This window comes from Pungitius pungitius, chromosome 19 (assembly GCF_949316345.1).
Source record: "Pungitius pungitius chromosome 19, fPunPun2.1, whole genome shotgun sequence".
NCBI lineage: Eukaryota > Metazoa > Chordata > Actinopteri > Perciformes > Gasterosteidae > Pungitius > Pungitius pungitius.
The window spans coordinates 13,444,909-13,465,348 of NC_084918.1; the positions used below are offsets into that span (position 1 = coordinate 13,444,909).

General features: G+C 42.5%; 1 protein-coding gene across 2 annotated transcripts in view; it reads right to left on the reverse strand.

Moving 5' to 3' along the window:
- Window positions 1-20,440, reverse strand: part of col11a1a (collagen, type XI, alpha 1a) — a 63,999-nt gene that overhangs the window by 20,091 nt on the left and 23,468 nt on the right. For both annotated transcript variants that reach the window (XM_037456531.2, XM_062559304.1), the window contains 26 exons: window positions 20,359-20,412; window positions 19,569-19,622; window positions 19,395-19,448; window positions 18,530-18,583; window positions 18,101-18,145; window positions 17,890-17,943; window positions 17,739-17,783; window positions 17,129-17,182; window positions 16,509-16,553; window positions 16,046-16,099; window positions 14,964-15,008; window positions 14,657-14,710; window positions 14,477-14,521; window positions 13,234-13,287; window positions 13,006-13,113; window positions 12,815-12,868; window positions 11,734-11,787; window positions 10,843-10,887; window positions 10,647-10,700; window positions 10,455-10,499; window positions 8,581-8,634; window positions 7,923-7,976; window positions 4,886-4,939; window positions 4,260-4,367; window positions 2,414-2,503; window positions 1,514-1,567 (listed from right to left, as the gene is read on the reverse strand). In XM_037456531.2, coding sequence (XP_037312428.1) covers window positions 1,514-1,567; window positions 2,414-2,503; window positions 4,260-4,367; window positions 4,886-4,939; window positions 7,923-7,976; window positions 8,581-8,634; window positions 10,455-10,499; window positions 10,647-10,700; window positions 10,843-10,887; window positions 11,734-11,787; window positions 12,815-12,868; window positions 13,006-13,113; window positions 13,234-13,287; window positions 14,477-14,521; window positions 14,657-14,710; window positions 14,964-15,008; window positions 16,046-16,099; window positions 16,509-16,553; window positions 17,129-17,182; window positions 17,739-17,783; window positions 17,890-17,943; window positions 18,101-18,145; window positions 18,530-18,583; window positions 19,395-19,448; window positions 19,569-19,622; window positions 20,359-20,412 — 1,485 coding nt within the window. The remainder of the gene's footprint in view (window positions 1-1,513; window positions 1,568-2,413; window positions 2,504-4,259; window positions 4,368-4,885; window positions 4,940-7,922; window positions 7,977-8,580; window positions 8,635-10,454; window positions 10,500-10,646; window positions 10,701-10,842; window positions 10,888-11,733; window positions 11,788-12,814; window positions 12,869-13,005; window positions 13,114-13,233; window positions 13,288-14,476; window positions 14,522-14,656; window positions 14,711-14,963; window positions 15,009-16,045; window positions 16,100-16,508; window positions 16,554-17,128; window positions 17,183-17,738; window positions 17,784-17,889; window positions 17,944-18,100; window positions 18,146-18,529; window positions 18,584-19,394; window positions 19,449-19,568; window positions 19,623-20,358; window positions 20,413-20,440) is intronic.

Below are 20,440 nucleotides of genomic sequence, written 5' to 3' on the forward strand. Positions count from 1 at the left end.
AGGAACGGTAATGTAACGAGACCCGACATTAACATTCAATGCCGGTGGAGACCTATGATTTCACCGCCACAAAAGGGAAATAAGTAACTTAAATCCAACTATCATAACCCCTCGCTTCTTTTACAAGCTCCATCACCACCACTGAATAAGTCATGAAGCTCCTTGCTGTTGGTAAACACCGCCATGCATACATTGTGTACTCACTCGCGGAAGAGCGTGAGGGGAGCAAAGTACAAAATGTCTTAATAATCTAATATTTAGAACATTGATGGTTTCAGAAATGTATGCAACCTTTTCTGAGGTAAAGTGTGTGGACCACAGGTCAAAAAGTGTTTGGTCTTGAGTGGGACGTTCCAAATGTATTCATTTTCCAGGTCTAATTACTGTAGCAGAGTCACGCTGCAGCTAGAATATTGTAAACCTTCTCAAGCAACACCTTACATAACCACTCCTACGTTTCTCCTGAGAAGAACACTTTATTGATGAGCCGAATTAGCGGCCCGACTCATCCATCGTGACTTTAAACTGAAATTGATAACATTAACGTTCGCAAATTCCACAGCGTATGTCAAACGTCTAAAGATAGTGATGAGGGCCCATTTAGACGATCCTGAAACGCGTTACCTCGTAGCAGCTGGTATTTTGCGATCGTACCGCTTCACGCGCGTAAACTGATGCAAATTGTGACAGTCAGCGGGCCCAACGCGCCGGCCTCGCCGCTGAGTGATGTGTCGAAGCTCGATGTCTCCGCGGCAGCCTGAGAATCCGCACAGCTGGTGCGAAGCACCCCGACGCAACCGTTGGGACTGATGAGCCATGTGTGGGAGCACCGTCCGGGATGACTACACGCTGTCACTCACCATATGGATGCTCTCCTGACTGCCGGGTTTTAAGTGTGTGTGTGTGTGTGTTTGTTGTAGTCTGTTTCAGTGTGCCAGGAGGCAATGATGCAAACAATCTTAATACCAGATCCTCGAACACATGACCGCGCCAAAGACAAATCGCTGTGTTCAGTGGGACAAGATGGAATTTGCCGATGCTTTAATTTGGAAAATTAATAAGTAAAACTTTGATTACGTGACCGGGAGTGCTTGATGAGATTAATGTAGGTGCATTAGGCATGTACTTAGTACACATGGTGCAAGTGAATGATTTTACTACATTGATGTTCTCCCGCGGCCACATTTACTGTCGGCTCATTTTCACCTTCAGCACTTCGGATTCCTGCTGAAAGACGCTCCCTTATCATTCCCCACAGTTGTCGTGCCCTTGAGCAAGGTCATCAACCCGCGCGCTGAGGTGGATTTAACTATGAATTAATATAGCTTCAGCACTTCTGTGCAGACAAAGAAGATGCTGCTCACCAAACGTTACACGTTGTAGTAAAAGGAATAAATAGTATCGTAATGTAGTTAAAAGGAATATATGTTCTATGCAGTAACACATGAAAAGGTCAGAAAAAAATCCAGAGATGAAAGAGTAGCAAACCAATCTTCGGTAACAGTGTACTTACAACGGGACCAGGTGGACCTTGGGGCCCTTCTCCACCCTTCAGACCTGCAGGGCCCTGAGGAAAAGAACAGACAAAAGAACCTTAGGACGGACAGTCTTCTGTCCCCTGGCTTCTGGCTTCCAGTGCAATCACCCTGAGAGCGCTGCTCCGCGGGGTTGTGTAGAACATGTTGTAGGTGTGGGTCTTGTATGCCGCGCGTGCACGTTTGTGTGTGTGTGTGTGTGTGTGTGTGTGTGTGTGTGTGTTTGTTTGTTAGTGTGTGTGGGCCACGAAAGAGCACATGGCAGTCTGGGTAATGAGTCCCAGCTGGCCCTGGCTGGGTGCAAGTAAATTACAATGGCAGAAAACAATCAGCAGTGCTGCTGGCCTGCAGAGTGTGGCTGACCTTGAGGTTCCAGGCAGCACAACCCCCCCCCCCCCCCCCCCCCCCACTGCATATCCATTCCCTCCCACCGCAGCCTAATTGCACAGTCCCTCTTAATAATGTATTAAGTAAATAATGCATTCGGAGAAAAACAAATAACTTTGCTGTCTCCCAAAAGATGCCGGCACCATATAGTATGAAAGACGTTGCGTTACATTAGGGAAGGATTGTGCAGATGGATCCCTTTCGCCACCTTCCCTGCTTCTATAATAGAGCTCCATGATGTATTGTGGCGGTTAAGACAGTGGTGTCGGAGCGACGCGGAGGCACGCCCCTTCATTTGTAAGATGTCGCTTTGGATTTCCTCTGCCGCGGATTGATTGCTGAGCGCGAATTCCAGGGCCGGTGTCTCTAATGAAGTGAATGGCTCAAGATGGACGCTGGTTCATTCGTTACGTAGTAATGTTCTGTCCCTTTCTACTGGCAAACACGTGTTGAGGGAAGCTATGATGAAAAGGTGCCGGTGCGATTCCTACCGTGGCGCCAGGGACACCTCTTTCTCCAGGGAAACCTCGAAGGCCGGGAGGACCGTCTTTACCGGAGGATCCTTGTGGTCCCGGGTCTCCCTATACACACAAGCGCACATGTTTGTGTTAAATTTGCTTAAGTGGATCTAATTAAACGAAATGCAACAATGTGTTTTAGTTGGGCAACATTTCCTGCAAGAAAAAGAAAATACCAGCCACACAAAAACTGAAACATACCACAGGAAGTCTTTCACATGGACTTACATGTTCAAAGTTGATTAATGACAAACAAGTGGTGCATTTGTCAGGTATAAGAAGGCTATCTGGGTGTCATCTATTCTGCTGGCTACTTCTAATGACTCTAACTGGGTCAGACAATGAGCAAAAAAGACTACCTAACTACCGAGGTGCGATCAGCACTATAAGATGAAAATGCAAGCCTGGTTCCCACATGACAATCACATAAGTAGCTGTGTAGTAAAGTCGACTGGTGTATGATTAACTAAAGTCTTTTCATAAGACTGGTGCAGATGAATTACTAGTCAGAATTTAGACTGCAATTGCTGTTGAATTTGTGTCACTTTTAAAACCGCCCACTGCATAGTTTACTTAGAAAATACATAATGAAAGTGTACGTTTTGGTTGAGTCCCTCTCTCAGGGAGTGTTTTTAGCATTTAGCAGCATTGAAGCCTTGTGGTGAAACCGATTGACAGCAAAGGGATTTAGACTTTAGAAATTGAATTAATAGCTTGGATTTTTAATATTTGAAAATGACTTTAGATCTCAATCTGTCTCATTCTAAGAATCAAAAATAGCTTTTTATTTATAATATAGTAACTTTTGTATAGTTATTCCTTACAAGGCATATAAATAAGACAATATAAATAAGCATGCAACAAAAAAAACAAAGTGACAAATGATATCCAACATTTTGGCTATCCCTTACTTTAGAAACTACAGTAACTTTTTAGAGTTAGTGCCAGTGACTTTGCAGGGCAAACTCGTTTACTTCCTAGCTGATTTTGTAAACCGCATCTCAACAAGAACAAATTGACAACAGAAAACGTTACTTCCGGCTCAGTTTGATTTTCTTTTGTATCTGACTTTTTCTGCAAACACGGAGCCACAGAAGAGTGGGCACTAGAGAGAGCTATAAGAGGACCTCCGCTAGGTTTCCCCTTGCAATGTGACGCACAGGCCTGGGCGGAGAGGGGAGGAAGACGGGCTGGTGGGCGGCAGAAGGTCTGCAGTTCTCTGAAGAAATTGATTAAACTGTCTGCTGGGCACTGTCATGCTCAGCGGTCCTGGGAGTCAGAGGTTGGTTTTGGAGCAGCCAATATTTCTAGAAAATGGCCACCGTCCGCTCCTAATGGAGACCCAATAGCCGGCCGGAGAGAGCCAGGGCGAGAACGAACCCCCATTCTTGACTTCTGATGGTGACTTTGGTGTTTGCTGGCGTGTGTTTGTGGGTGATTTAATCGCAACAGATTTATTTCTGCTTTCTCCCAATTATCTCTAAGCGATCCAGCAGTCCTTTTAGCGCTGCATGCCTTCCAGAAATATAACTGTGTTTTTGCAGCTGGCCCAATCTGCAAAATCTGCATGGTCAAGAATTGTAACCGCGTGTATTCAATTTGCCGCCAGCTTCTGTACCGTTGTTCTTTCTATCAAACCCACTGGCTTCCTCTCTTCAGTATAACCAGCACAACTCAAATAAAGACAATCAGGGCACACGCTAAATAGTATAGTATACGTTTCCATAGGAGAGAACAGGAGCAATGGGGTCAGTTCAACCATACGTCAAGATAAAAGAGTAATTATCTCGCCTTTCACCACAGTGTACTGGACACATACCTTCGCTCCCTCCTTGCCAGCAGCACCTGGAAGACCCTGCTCACCGGGTGGGCCAGGGGGTCCAGGGTGGCCTCTCTCACCAACAGGACCAGTTTCACCAGTTGGCCCCTACGGTGCAATCACATGTTGATATTGTTTTTAGTTCAACATAACAATACAATATGGGGAATATAGATAGTCAAGGCCTGTTGCATTGATAATAATAATAAACAATAATAATAATCATTTAGACCAGTTGCTATATATTATATTAGTCAGTTGCTATTTAAAATGCTGTAATCCACTAAAGGTCCCTGCTGAGGAACTATTAATGGATTATCTTATATGCAAGTAAAAAGCAAAGAGCTATTTCCAAAATGACAGATGTTTTAAAAAAGATCAATTATCATCATTTAGTTGTCTTTTTCTTATAATAACAATTAGTAATTAAAGACACATCGGTTGCTTTCCATCTATATAAATTTCGATTTGAGCATTACTTTAAATAACAGTAATTATTATATTCTTTTTTGTCAGATAGCTAAGTTAATGGCATTTTCCAAACAATAAGCATGATGTAAGGGTGTAACAATGTCACATTAAAACATTACATTTAAGGTTTTCTTTTAATCATTGATTTCTCTTACCTGGGGCCCGACAACTCCTCCGGGACCTGGTGGACCAGTTTTTCCTTGGAAACCCTGAATAAAACATTAGATTAAGTCTTATTCATGCGGTTTATAGTAATGATAACACACAGTTTATCTATCAAAAGCCTGGAAATGAAACCCTCGGGATGCCCCTTGAACTCTTAATATACGGTTAATAAACTGGGATTACGTTTTTGGCTTGGTATTACCTTGATTTAGAAAAAAGGTTTCAGGTCATATTCAAAATGTCAAGTATTTACTCTATTACACAACAAAGCTGACTAGCAAATAACTGAACCTCTCGTTTAAATATTGTATACCTAGATCTTTTCTTATCATAAGTTATTAATATTACATTCAACAACCTGTATAGCCTTAACTGAAAAGTAGAAATATAGATAAAAAATGAAAAAGAGAGTTGACACTAAGGACTCTGCACTGAATGAAACTAGGATATAAGAACGGATCCTGAAACAAACAACACACAATCACCCTTTCAGTAAATATTTCTAATGATAATTTCGTGCCTTAAAAGCTACATCTATTAACGAGGTATCAATGGCTCTGGTCTTACTTTCTTAGTATTACTAGTATTACCTTACTGGCCCTCATCAAAAGACCCCTTTAGGTTTCTATGAGAGCTGATGAGTCACACCAGAGCCAAAATACCAATATTGTTGTAAGTCAAGTCTGCAGCACGACACCTCACTCCCATGGGATGATAATGTTGCTCTGAGTCTGCTGAATGTGTAATCAGGCATCTGGCAGCCATCACATCAGCCATAAGTTCATCAGCCAATGCCGTTATCATTCCGCCCATGTGCTTTGGAGTTTTCCTTCATCTACTACACCGACACAATTCAACAGTCAACAGTTACATTAAGGTTTGGATTTACCAATCCGAGTAAGAAAAAAAAGAAATAATATTTGCTTAATTTTGCTGTTCCCTGCACAAATCCAACCCACTTTGACATACGTTGTTTGCATCTCAGTAAGCAGTGGATTTGCATTGCAGCATTCCCTATGGATACGCATTAGAGGTTCAACAACTCCAGCTTCTGTCTGCCGGGAGAATAAGAATCCAATCTGCATTAACTTCTTCTTCTTCCTAGTACCCTATGCTCCCCAAATATGAACCCATTGTGAAGCTTGGAGGCCAGCTGTTAATTAACGTAATACAGCAGGAGTATGAAGATAAAGAATGTTTCTTACTTGTGACATACTGCTCATTTCACAATAAAGACATATCTGCCATTTATATCCCAGTGATTTGTTAAAACAGAATGGCATGAAGACTCTTCTAGTGCCAGGAAGTGACTGGCATAAAACAAAGTGTCGGGTACCCACTAACTTTCCAACGATGACTTATCAATATCTTGATCATTTCCACTTGATCTTTGACACCCTCGGTTGTCGAACTCCACACAAAATCAATTTTCACTGAGGTGAAGCATTTCTGAATCATATCAACTTATTTCCTTAAAGACAAAGGAGAAGGATTCTGGCTGACTTATGAGTCCGGGCCCATTGATCGATTAGTTGTGATTCATGGTGATGTATTATTCAACGGGAACCCTCAGGCCATGCTGTTACAGCATCCGCCCCGATTCAGACACCAAATCAGATCATTACTTGCACTTCCTCAAATGCAAGTTATGTTGCAGTAAATCCCTGCCTATGAGCATTTTTTAGTGCTGTGATCTGTTCTCACATTGGATGCTTGTAGAGTATACTCATCAGCACATAAATCCACAGCCATAAACACCTTAATGAAGACCTTATCGTTGCAGCTTGAATAGCAGCAAAGGCAGGGAAGCACTCATGTGTGGTGCATCACATTATCTATAGGAAAGAGTCAGGCGGAAATGGAAGCTTTAATGATAGGGGCGATGATCTGTCAAGCTTTTAGTAGAATTTACAGGCCTCTGAGCGTCGTCAAACCAAGGTGAACCGATGCATACCAAGTGCGGAGGAATCAAAGTCAAAAACACAATGGCAACTAGATCCAGTCAAGGGATGCTTTGGTTTTTTGTTTATTGTCAGATTGATCTTACGTCAAATGGTGTACTCCCTCTACGCATCAATGCATCTTCAGTTCGGATTTAGTGGAGCAGTTTCTCATTACGCTCATAACTGCATTTTGATGAAAAAAAACTGCAGGAACCACAAGTTTAGTGCTGATGCAACACATTTCTTTTCTGCTTGTTTTTGATATAGTTCAGTTACAGTATGATTACTCAATTATTTTAGGGCAGGCAATGCAACGCAAGGACGCCTCTTTGCAACTGGACAATCTCTGTTCAGCTTTCCATTGCATTTTTGTAAACTTAAAAAATATTACAAGATACGAGCTGCCTCGGATATGTCTGGTTCCCCAACTCCCTCTCCTCCATCCCGGTGAGATTGGAGTCTGAGCCATCTGTCTGAGACAGAATGAAGTGTGTGTGTGGGTGTGTGTGTGTGTGTGCGTACATGCGTAAAAAGAGACGAGACAAGTAGACAGCCTCAAACGATGTTCGCAAAGGGCTTTGGTTTTAGAGTCTTGCTTTAATAAGAGACACGTCTGCCTCCTTGGCATCCAACTGAGATGTTGAATCACTGATTGTAATCCCATGCGTACGAGGGCAATAAAGATAAGATTTGGAGGAGGAAAAGTGGGGAGATTCAATTGAAGAGCAGTCGACTGATTGGAAGGATCAGATCCGTCCTTCAGTCGAAAAGCAATTTGAAGAATGAGAGCTCAAAAGCTCTCGTCGGCAGCTTTGCCCTTAAAGGGATTGAGTAAGTGAGCACCAGCCATCAACACAACAAAAAAGTCATTTTTGCAGGATTAAAACCAGATTAGCCCGAGCACAGGGAGGATTCTTCTGATGAAACATTTCGGAGAAAGGCAAATAGTTGCAAAGTGTCGCGCTCTTGCATTAGAAACGATGTGATACGGGGTCTCCGGTTGGATCTAAGGTCTTCAGTTCAGGCGCCGAGCAGGACGCTACGACAGGGGAGTGAACGCTCAAACACACTTGTTATCACTCACCGTCTCACCGCGCTGACCGGGGTGTCCGGGAAGCCCGTCCTTTCCTGGTGGTCCCTGTTAGGAGTCCAGAAACACACTCACTAGGTCACCATGTACTGTACATCACTTTCACATCTACATACTGGAACTGGGACATTGGCCAAAGTGCAGAAATTAAAGGCATCGCAGGGTATTATTGCAACACTGTGTAACGGCTTTGCAGGCAAGCATTTCTTCCAAAAGCAACGTCATAGTTGGACTAGTAGAACACTAATGAAAAGATAACAGCTTGTGTTGAAAGGAACAACATCACTCGCTGGCGGCTAACAGCCAGCCACGACTCTAACCTGAATCGATGGGTGCAAATTGCTGCTTGTCTCTTGCCTAAATAAGGAGATTGAGAAATTGGGTTGTTCTTCAGTAAGAGTTAGACTAATGATCGCCGCACGGATTTGGGATATTGCCATGAATTCTGGCGCTCCTAAACTCCTCAAATTGAATCAATTCTGACTCGTAATGTTTAAACGCTGGGCTAATTTGCCACTGAGACAGTGGGAGCAGGAGAGTGGACACTGAACAACGGGAACTAGCAGCAAACCCTGCAGCCTTACCTTTGGTTTTTTACACTACGCGGATCAGATGAAGCGTGAGCAGTGTGTGGGGGAGGCAAACTACTTACAGGGGGGCCTTTGGGTCCAGAGAAGCCCACTGGTCCCTGAGGTCCTTGAGGCCCCTGCAGTAGACGAGCAAAATTGGTTACTGATTAATAAATTGACTTGATTAATGAGAGATACAAAACTTAACAGTGACACATTTAACAAGAGTGAAGGATACTATGACTATTAGCCACAACCAAAGTTCTCATCATCATCATCATCATCAGATTCTCTACAGAAATCGCAAAATAATGATGCTTTCAATTGAATTAATCTCTTGTCAAGGGAAAAGGGAATACTGACAATATCTGAATTTCCAAAATGAAATATGGATATTGCCAATGTGTATTGGTATATAACAACACCGCTAGCAGTTGTCATGTGGACTATTGAATTTGACTATTTTGAGAGCAGCTTGAGGAAGCGAATTAAAGCTATTCAGTTCAAAAGGGTTCGTGTCAGGGGAGTCGCGGTTCACCAGGTTGAGGTAGTGAGCACACTCAAGTGGCCGAATGATTGAAAAAGCTTTTTTTGTGATAATTTAGTGGTACGTGTCTGGGAGAATTTAACAGGTTATGAGTAAATACCCTTCTTAGTAGAATAAGGTCCCTTCTTGTCAAATGCAAAACATCATTGCAGAGAAAAGGTACAAATCATTGTATAAGCCAGACAGCTGCAACACATTTCTCAAAGGCATGACGATCCTATTAAAAAATGTTTGTTAAAATATGTTGATGAATTGAAAAAGTGTCTTCAGATGACTACTTAACAGCTTTATTTGTAACGTGTAAAGTAACGTGACGGTTTAGGATTCGGTGATATTCAATCATTTACATATAAACTGGGGTACAAATTGATTCAATCTTTTGCTTTCGCCTAAAAAACAGGCCTTAAAGCTGACTTGTTTATTGAAGTTAATCTGTAGATATTCATTCAGTTTCCATAGAAACATGCAGAAACTGTTAAACAGTACAGACTTAGTTTATAACATTATATTTTGTGCGGAAAAAACTCCACCCGCATAGAATTTATTTGATTTGATTTGATTTACTACTGTATTTGCTGCCGTTACATTTTGGATATCATCTTGCAGAGGGGTGGCTTTCTGATGAACTCTGTGATTGTGCTTTGTCACAGTTATAAATATCAATTTCTCCCCCTGTAGGAATTAGAAAATATTTGATGCATCCGTATATCTTGTTTCATGACTCCTTTGGCCTTCACTAGATTCCAATCAATGTTTCCCCGTTTGCTTTCTTACAGCAAAAAGGAAAGTGCGCTAAAGACACCACTGGAAATCGAACTGAATCCAGACTTTGAATGGCGTGCCCTTTTGGAAGGCTGTTATTGTGACGCAACAGCACAGATCACTTACAACTCAACTTACTCATTGCTCAATAAAAAATCCTTAAAAATCCATTTCTGAGAACCAATGTCAAAGCAAAGGGATAACATTCTTTTTTTAAAACAGAAACGCTGCTGTGCCCTGAATGTAGGTAGGAACAGGAACGTGGCATTAGAGCAAAACCCAAATACAGCAGCTGTTTTATGAGCTTTCCCAACCAGTAAACGTCAAGTACAACTTCACAATAATGAATTTATGTTAATGGGATGGGAGACTCATAGACAAAAGCTTTACTCTGGATATATCCTTTCTTATTCTCTTCTAGCTTTTGTAGGAAAGTCCAGTATTCCACAAAAGAAGTATATAAGTATGCCTTCCTGTATATTATTGCAAATCCTATCTCAGAACCATGAAGGTGACAAGATTTAAAGGTCAACACAACATGGAGTTAATACATCACATCAATCCTTGACTAAATAACCTTTAGGTCTAAATATCATCATATTGGAGGTGGATGACACTGAAGGGCGTGAGACAATCTAATAGACTTACTCTCTCACCAGGACCGCCTGGAGGGCCGTCGTTGCCCGCTGTGCCCTGCAACGCACAACAACAAATCTTTAGGTATCTTTTATCAAACTGTGATGTTCAGAAGTCTGTCATGTTGACGGAGGTCAAGTCTCATTTCGGCCCGATGGTACGGCCCACTAAGAAGCCCCGAGTCAGCTCAGGATAGCTGTGCACCTTGGGACCAGGTTTTCCTGTTGGACCTCTGGCTCCTCGACTGCCACGGGGACCCTGCAAGGGGGGGGGTGGGACATTAAGTCAAATCCTAAAACTCCAACAATGCATGCAAATCGGATGGACACAACATGGTTTGATGCCATTTCATTACACTAGACTCATTAATCACGTAAATCATATCCTTAAAGAGGCATACCGTTGGACCTCTTTGACCTCTTGGACCAACTTTGCCTGCGAGGCCCTGTTAAGACAAAGGAGGACAGAGGAACATTTTAGGCACGCACATGCACTTCCTGTTTTTCCTTCATTCAACACCAATCTCCTTCTCACAGAACGATGACATCTGGGCCACAGAAAGGGGCTCAATCCCAGGATGTCAATGCCAAACAGCCACAGAACAAATTGTCTCCTGATCTACATAAAGAGACTAAAAATGCGAGCCTGGGATATCACGGCTCATATCTTTATTCATACGGGGACGGCAGGTTGCATTCAAATGGCAATGTAGACGCTAAGTAGTGGAGCAACATGCACTTCTAGAATAACAACAAATAAATGAAGTGATAGTAAATCTACCAGTTGGCTACCAAAAGCAGCAGAAACGGCCTGCCAACGAATGCTGCAATACTTCCACAACAGCTCCTCTGATGGTCTTCTGATTTTAATTTTTGGGAAGAATATATGAAGTTGATCCTTCTGGCAGCTAGTTTTGGCACGAGTGAAGTAATGTACTTTAAAGCGTCCAATCAATGATTCTGACCTACTTAACATATCTGCTTTTTACCACCGCCACTACCTTCATTCCAAATGGATGCTTCAACCTGTACCACGACCTCTTTCTCTGCGATTCTTAAAGTCGTGAGGAAATGGGAAGAAGGTGTCAATGAAAGCTCGATTGTTTCCGCCTCTTTTGTTCTCTCCTCCACATTGATTTTGCTGCAGCATATTCTTTTTTTTTTTTTGCAGCCAAGTCACCATACAGATGCCTTTTATGAAAGGCGTCTATTTTCTTTTGTGCAGGGAATTGACAGTGTGCAGCTTTTCATACACAAACAAGCAAAGGGTGTATTGTCAGTGGGTTTCTTACCCTGGCTCCTTTCTCGCCGTTGGCTCCAGGGAACCCAGGGAAACCACTCGAGCCCTGTCAACAAGAGGGCAAGATATCATGGAGGGGGAACAAGAGGGATGCTGGATGGGTCAGGGTGTGCATGATGATGAGGCTCCGTCCTGTACTGTATTTCTCTGCACCCTTGCTTGATCGCTACAGTTAAACAGTGTTGTTTCACAGTTAACACCGGGGCCCTTACATCAAATGGAAGGAATCACTTTTGTGGGATTAACACTTGCTTATTTGTTATTGTTGTTTTTCTATTCCACTTGAATATTTATTTATTTTAATCAGCCCACTGTTGTACGACTATTCTCAAGCAAGCAGAGTAGAGGTTTTCTTCTGCAAATTCCTTGAACGTATATGATTACGATAAGAAAACAAATGGCTTACACAAGACAAGGTGACAAAACGTTTTTTCTTTAGTCAAACTGTTATTAGCAGATTAAAAAGCAGCTTACCCACTCGGCACCACCTCACCACACGTTGCATTTAGAACATTGAACACAAATACGATCAGTGTCAAAACCATAACTTCCTTGGAATCAGCTCGATTTTTGTAGAACAATGATTTACTTCTACGCATTAAGCAAGACTTAATCAATTAAATATAGTCATCTTCAAGGCTGTATATTATGTCAATGACCCATTGATGAAGCAATTAGTAACCACTTACAAGCTCTTTGTGATTACTGCTCTGTTTGAAAGTGGTACCAACATCTCTGTAGGTACCAGCTATGATATAAGAAAAAGATAAAGGCCATTGTTTATTCTGGGACGGTCGTTAAAGCAGCATGTATCAGCACTGAAGCCCCCCCCCCCCCCCCCCACAAATGGAGGCGACATTTATGTCTATCTATCTTTGACCGTCTCACTCTGCTGCTTCTGCACTAAAAGTAGGTAGTGTAGGTATTTTCACTATGAACACTCTGATAATTGTGATTCCCATAGTGTGTGCAGTGATTACTGTGATGTCTTCACAGTTCTGATAACAGAGCATGCTGATGCAGATTCAGTCAACACAAACTCCCTTAGTGACGTGAGAGAGATGCTAAATTACCTTAGGTCCTTGTCTTCCTGGATAACCTGGCAATCCCGGAACACCCAGTTTACCCTGAGAGACATTAACAGCACAAGTCATAAGCCCATCGACACAATAGCTCATCAGATTCATCAAATAACACAACCGAGATGCTAATAAATCATTCTTGAATTGGCTTTTTAACAGCTTTGGTCATGGAGCCCTATTACCTTTTCTCCGGCAGGACCAAGGGGACCGGTGTCTCCGTTGGGGCCAGATCGGCCTTTGGGACCCTCAGGACCATCCTCTCCCCGGGACCCAACCATGCCAAGCTCGCCCTAAAACCCAAACACATACAGAGACTATCACAATAATGTACACCAGCTGGCTTCAAATGAAGACTAAAGATAGGACTGGACGTTTAGGACGTTATTTGTATGAAAGATGGTGGTCCTCACCCGGTCTCCTTTGATTCCCATGTCTCCCTTGAAACCCGGGAAACCGTCCTCGCCCTAAAATGAGTCACAAAGAAGTTTTGCATTCATCAGCAATTGTTCCTTTGAATCACTTTATTGTTATCTGAGGCATTTATTTATTTTCAACACATTGAAATTGACTATCTTTTATCATTTCGCTGTTTCAAGTCTCTTGACATTGCCTGTTAACTCTGTGAATGGCAGGATTGACAGTGCCACCTGCTGGCCACATAGTGGAACAGCAAGGGCCAGGCAGGATGTGGTACACTCAAACCATAGAGTCATTTTTTTAAAATCTGCATTTGAATGTTTCATAACCACAATCAAACCAACACTGTTGGACAGACGTTCTGTCTCTAGTCTGCCACTTTTGTTTTGGCATTATGGGATGCATAATGCAGCGCTAAGCAGACTTGGTGCCAGCGACTCACATCACAAAGACCACACACACATGAAGTAAAGAGCATCCTATAATCATAACAAACCCCTTCTCCTCAAGGTTTTGCTTTGGAATCTCTTTCTACGGTGTAAATAATGCAATTCTTCGAAAATAAAATAAGAACAACGAGATGAATACTTTCATTGTAGAGCTAACAACACCCCCTATAATAATGGCTTGTATACAAATGGATAACTGCAATTATCTTAAATAAATATGGTGCATATTACAACGAAGGCAGCTTGGTTGAAATTCCTCATGCAAGACACACACAGTCACACGCTTCAAAAGTGCTTGAGACGTATTGCAGTGTTCTTTGAAACCAAAAAAGCCTGAAGCCTGACAGCTTTACATTCATCAACTGATGGAGGGTCACTCCAGAGAGACTCCGTCTCCACTGACAATGGCTATCGACTGACCTCTGCATGGCCCTTTACGAAATCAGAAACACAGGTAGAGGTAGAGAGACGGACAGAGAGACATATAAATATTTGTCTATATTTACAGGTGGACCCCAAACTATTTTCGGCAGTCATCACCTTTGCCACAATGTGAGATTTAGAGGCACACATCTCAGCACAGGGGTTGAAACATATAGTTTATTTTGGCATCATAGGCTAAAATATTTACTCAATCTATGCTGACCAAAAAGGCAGAACATTTTTTTTTTTACCATTTTGGGATTACATTAGCATAGATCATATGATCCATGTCCTGCTTTGGCTGCTTTGGGAGATCAAAAAAAGAACTGTGTGGAAACAATTTAACATTTAAAAAAGTTTTTACCTTCTCTCCCTTTGAGCCCTTGAGACCACGGACACCATCAGCACCCTGTTGGAAAGGTCAAGATCATTTTAATAATATTACAAACATAATGTAAAGAATTCAACACAATACCATTATTTACAATAAATTAAACATGGTAAAAACAGCTGATCATGTGAGACTTGATTGACCAAAGTGTACCTTGACACCACGAGGGCCGGGATAACCAATAGGACCCTGAGGACCTAAGGGACCCTGGGGAGTAAAACATTGCAATGTTACAGTAGTAAATCACTTGTTATTTAATGTAAATTAGGAGATTATGAATACAATAGCCAAAATGTATCCATCTATCTATTCATCTAAATGTGGCACAGCACATTTAAAGGAGTGTTCATATCATATGAACCTCTAACTGCAGACATGTCGGTAGTCTTTCACTGCACCAAGCATGCATGAAAACACCTATCTCAGCTGAATGATTGAAATACTTCATGAATGCACCTACCAGGGCTCCTTTCTCTCCGGGTGGACCCTCCTTACCGGGATGACCCTGTGAAATAAGCAAAGTGGTTAGTAGTGCTTGTTACAATGTGGTGGTTCTTAAACGGAATAACGTGATTCAGCTAGTGGACGCAACGACGTTGCAATCAGTGAATCCGTGAGAACGTTCACATGAGGATGAGAGGGAATGGATGACCTAACAGCTCAAAGTGTCCAGGCCACCTCATGAGCATGTCATTGTTCAAGCCCACAAAAACTAGCCTTCCGTGTTTGTCCATGTCCCTCACATGACGTATCCCGTCCTACTGCACACACACACACACACATATGGAACCCTTACAGCTGCAAACACCTGGCACCTCCAGTTGGAGGTGTGTGGCTGAGGCAGGGGGCTGTAAATCACCAGGCTATGGGGCCCGAGGGCTACCGAGCGATGCCTACACAACTCTCATGAGTCATGAGCTACGGCAGGGCTACAGTAACACAACTCAGAGGCACATTTCTTCTATTTCGTCCGCCTTGAGAGATTTCCGAGGCACAGTTCTGTGGTATTTCACAAGCAGGCTCTGTGAGTGTCGTAAATCGATGTTCAAAATGATCAATGTAATAGAATAGTGACTTTTTGAAGAAGACACAACTGTTTACAGTCTAAAATGCAGCATGGTAGAGCTGGTTACATTTTTAGATGGAGATTATGTTTATCTAAAAAAAACTTAAATATAATCAATGCCATTTTTGGTTGATACATGTGAATGTTCCCATTATGATGAACACTGATAATATTTTACACAAAAGGTCAAGCATTTGAGTAGAATGGTTTGAAATGATCTTTAAAGTAAACATGTCACATACTACCTGACTTTGATATTTAATGTGAACAGTGTTGATTTTGTGGATATCACAGGACACCAAATCTGCTGTGGTTTTGGGTTGTAACCACCTCTGCATCCACTACTTTACTAATTCACCAATTCCTCATTCATATTACGTTGAGTTGTCAAAGGTTTTGGATTCATATTTCTGTCTGTGTATGTGCAATACTGATATACTCAATGTACAATGTATATAGGGGATAAGAGCACGCACAGGAGGCCCATCAGCTCCAGGTAATCCAGGCAACCCCGACCTGCCGTGAGGTCCCTGGATGGGGGGGAAAAGATCAGAGGTTATGAACTAGAACTCTCCATTACCGCGCTGACAGCTCACAGTTATCTTATCAGAGTATCTACAGGGTCCAGAAATCCAAAGCATACATTTTGTTATGAGCTTTTGTTTGTGACCTTACGTTGGTATGAGAGAGCAGACTGTCCCTTATTAACATAGCTGATCAAACTGGTTTCACTACACTACTACATTCAGGTTGATAAGCAGAGAAAAGACACAATGACCTACACACGTTTTTTTAGAATAGATAGCATAAGTAATTAGCAATCTATAGCAAAAACAATGTTTTTTACTGTAGATTATTGATCAACTTTGGCTAATCATGACTTTCTGACAGTATAAATTTATCATTCTTTTATATCAAAATCAAGCAAAAGTTACATACTTTTTCACCAGGTGGTCCGATAGGGCCTTGAGGACCAGGAAGACCCTTTGAGACAGAGCCACATAGAAATGAGAACATGTTGCTATAGCAACAACAAGCATGCTTAAACACACACACAGACACACACACAAGAAATGGACGAGTTTGTTGCAGCTGTAAATAGCTGAGCTAGTGGGGGATTGTTAAGCTAGTGCGTTTGTATGTGTGTGTGCATTAAGCTAATGGGTGTGTACACGGTTGTGTGTCTGTGTGTGTAACGAGATGTGTCTGTGGGCATATCATCATCTACCTGGGGTGTGTTACTGCATGCACTTAAATATTCGTGCATGTGTCCCTATAGATATGTCTGTGTGTGTGTGTGTGTGTGTGTGTTGCAGGGGTAATTTGAGGCACGGGGGGCTTGCTCCAACAGGTGTGGCAGCTATGCAGGAATTCCACCAACATGAATAAGATGCTTTCAACTGCACCAACCACCAAAACATTCCCCTTTCCGAGGCGCTTTCCTCTGTGGAAGCAGTCGGTGGGCAGCGAAACAAGCAATAAGGCCTAAAAAGATGCAAGCATCGACGCTGCACTGTGTCATCGGGGGTCAGGTGGTGCGGGGGGGTGGACCCGTTTACCTGTGTCCCGGGGATTCCCTGCTGCCCGGGTGGCCCTGGTTCTCCTTGTGGTCCCTGAAAAGTAGTTGGAGCCCGTCAAATAAAGAACACTGGTCCCTCTGAGTATATGTGTACCAAATACTGCCACTTGAACTACACAAATGAGTGTCATTGTCAACAAGCAGGTGGGTTTGATCCAACCTTGTTCCTATCAAAAGCATAATTTAGTACAGCACGCCAACATGCTGCTTTTAAACCGTCAGAAGTCGATTCATAACTTTAATTTGTCTTTTGAGATAAGTCTGAATGTTCGGTGTAACTAAACCTCAAAAAAAGTAATACATTCAATCATAATACATAATGTAGAAATGTTGGGAAGTAGTTCTGTGCCTATCACGCCACACTTTAAGGATAACATCATCAAGCTTTTAAAGGATCAACTCATTCCACAAGTTCTTTGATTTAGTAGTTATAGTAGCTCCGGTACACCTCCGTCCTGCCACATCTGCTCATCTTGTAACAGCGTAATCTAGACAGTGCAAGGTTGTAGAAAAGTAATAGTGTCCCGCTAATACAACCTCCCGAAATATGCAGCCTTAGGAGCTAAGCAGCATTTCGTTTTTCTTCATACCATGTTTCCTTTGGCACCAGGAGGTCCATCAACACCAGCAACACCCTGCGAAGCACAGACGAAATAGACCCGCATTACCATATGTCCATTTTTTTTTTTCATACAGTAACTAATATTGTAGATATGGTCGATAAAAGGTAATGGTACGTACAGGAGATCCAGGGGGTCCAGGAGGACCACGAGGTCCCAGCAAACCTCTAGGACCCTATGAGGAAGGAGAAGCAATGATTCATGTGGTGGGATTGGACGGGCAATCGGGTCCTCTGGTGGATACTCTCGTCAAAGACGAGTGAACATGTTCTTGTTGCTACACGTTGGAATCTCTTATGTTTGAGATGAAACGGGACAAACAGCAGCCTTACACTCTCGCCAGCTAATCCTCTGGGCCCGATCTCTCCGTCCTCGCCCTAAGGGAAGAGAAGGACAGAAGTCAGAACCGTTCCATTGCAGGTTTTGGGTTTCATGATCTGTAATTTCAACAAATACAATCTGAGGTAAATACTGCCACCTTGCAAATCGTAAAATCGTAAGCTCACCAAAGCTTGTATTATAATCTCAACCTAAGCAAACATTGTTGGATGTAGTAACCGCCTGAGGGTGGAGGGTGGAGGGTGGAGTGGGGTAGTTAGTTTCATTGGGAGGAAAGGTTAAGCACAAACCCTCCTTCCAAGTAGATGCGTTTACGCCCAGCGGACGGCGCCTGGGGGCTCTGTCCACGGACCACCTCTGACGTCCCTGAATGCTAACGAAATAAATCCTAGAGGGTTCTGGTTGAAAGAGGAAGAACTTACTCTCTGTCCATCCTCTCCAGAGGCTCCTGTGGGTCCCATCGGTCCTGGCTCCCCCTGAGGTAGAAGGGGGGGGTACAGATTTGGTTTTATGAATCCATCGCTCCACATATGCAATGTGTAAAATACATTTTCATGCTGGACGCATGTGCATCATTTAGACATTTTTTTTCTATAACTTAAAGTTAAACTGTATTTCTTGCTTTATTTCTACATTTTAACCAAACTCAAGAGAATATTTGTTTGGATTTGTTGTTCTTTTATAAAGCTTTATTGTGTTTTCTGTATCCTGATGTTTTCATGGCGTTCTCACTGATTTAGTGATTTAGAATGAACAATAGTGTTCATCAGGCTCCTTTAGTTTATAGTGAAATGAGCCACTTTGATTTTCACTTCCTTATCCGGCACAACAAAGCCATCTCTGCTTCCAAGTCTACTTTATAAACCTCAGCTCATTCTGCAAACTTGGAACACATCAAACATGGCTACCCGGCTTCAGTAAAACTCTAACGTTACGTTAATCTTAATAATACCACATTAGTGGTATAAAAAAATGAAAACTGAAATTATAGTCCCTCAGTGTGATCGAAAGATAGCCAACGTTTCAGTTAATAGCAACCTGAGAATACAAATCCTGATAACTAAAGAACTTTAATTTAATGCCACTTTTTGTGGATTATTCTCATGCAAAACACTAATCTATTGTTCATGAGGACTCCTTCAGAATCTGGGTTAGGGTTACCCTCCGTGGATGAATCTCTACGGCATTCAACTTCAGTCGCATCCGCAACAGTGCACGGCTGGAAAGTTCATTTTGAGGATACTTTTTTTACACATCATTTTGGGCTAACTACCATACTGGACTCACTCTGTGTCCTTTTTCACCAGGCAGTCCGGGAAGACCATCAAAGCCTCTGTCACCCTGAATGGAAGCACAGCAGAGGATGTTACCACGGCGCCCAGCATCGCCACACACCAGGGTCATTATGGGCTGCAGAATGCTTTATGAGCTGTCTAAAGGTTGTGTGATGGCATATGGTACCTTGGAGCCTGGCTCTCCGGGCATTCCACGGGACCCGTCAGCTCCGGCACGCCCCTTAAAAAGGTAGTAGAAAAATTAAGCATGTCTATGAACACATGTGTATTGTAGTGAGATGACTTTAAGAATAAACAAAAATCGTCATTCTCATCAAATTATCCGGATTAAACTCTTAACCCTGGTTGATAAAATATTAAGCAGCACTTTACAAACAAATCAATAAAGAAATCAAGAGATGGACACAAAAGCTATAAAGCCCGATGTCAGTATACAACTTTGGAGTCCATCTAAAATACCTTCGGAAAGAATACTAAGCCAAAATACTAAAAAGTAAAAGTCTTTCCATTCTATTAAACTTTAGTCTTTTATTTACATTTTCCCACTACAGCAGTATTTGTTTTTCTTGCCTTACCTTACAATCAGCTAGTGGCTCACAGTTGTTGTATGAATCAAGCTTATTAGTGATTTGCCTACGATTGGTTCATGTTTATTAGTAATCAGTTAGGTCAGGACGTTTGGCCCTGCGGAGTGACTGCACCCCGACACCCATTTGTGTCCCACATCCGCTGCCAGTTGTAACATTTTGGCATTTTCAGACAGATTTGCTGCCTGGCCATTGATCCCCGGATTGGAGGCAGCGCAGGCCTTTAAGCTCATATCAAGCGATTGTTTGTTGGTCTGGAAGTAAGCCTCTCGGCTTTGGAGCGGAGACCACAAGTGCAAACATTCGCACAAACACGGACATGTGAGCACACACGCACTGAGAGGGGAGCAGGCCATCGAGTTCACTCACCCTCTTGCCAGGTTTGCCAACTTGTCCAGGAGCCCCTTGGACGCCGCGGGGACCCTGGAAAGACCAACAAGGACCACTTAGT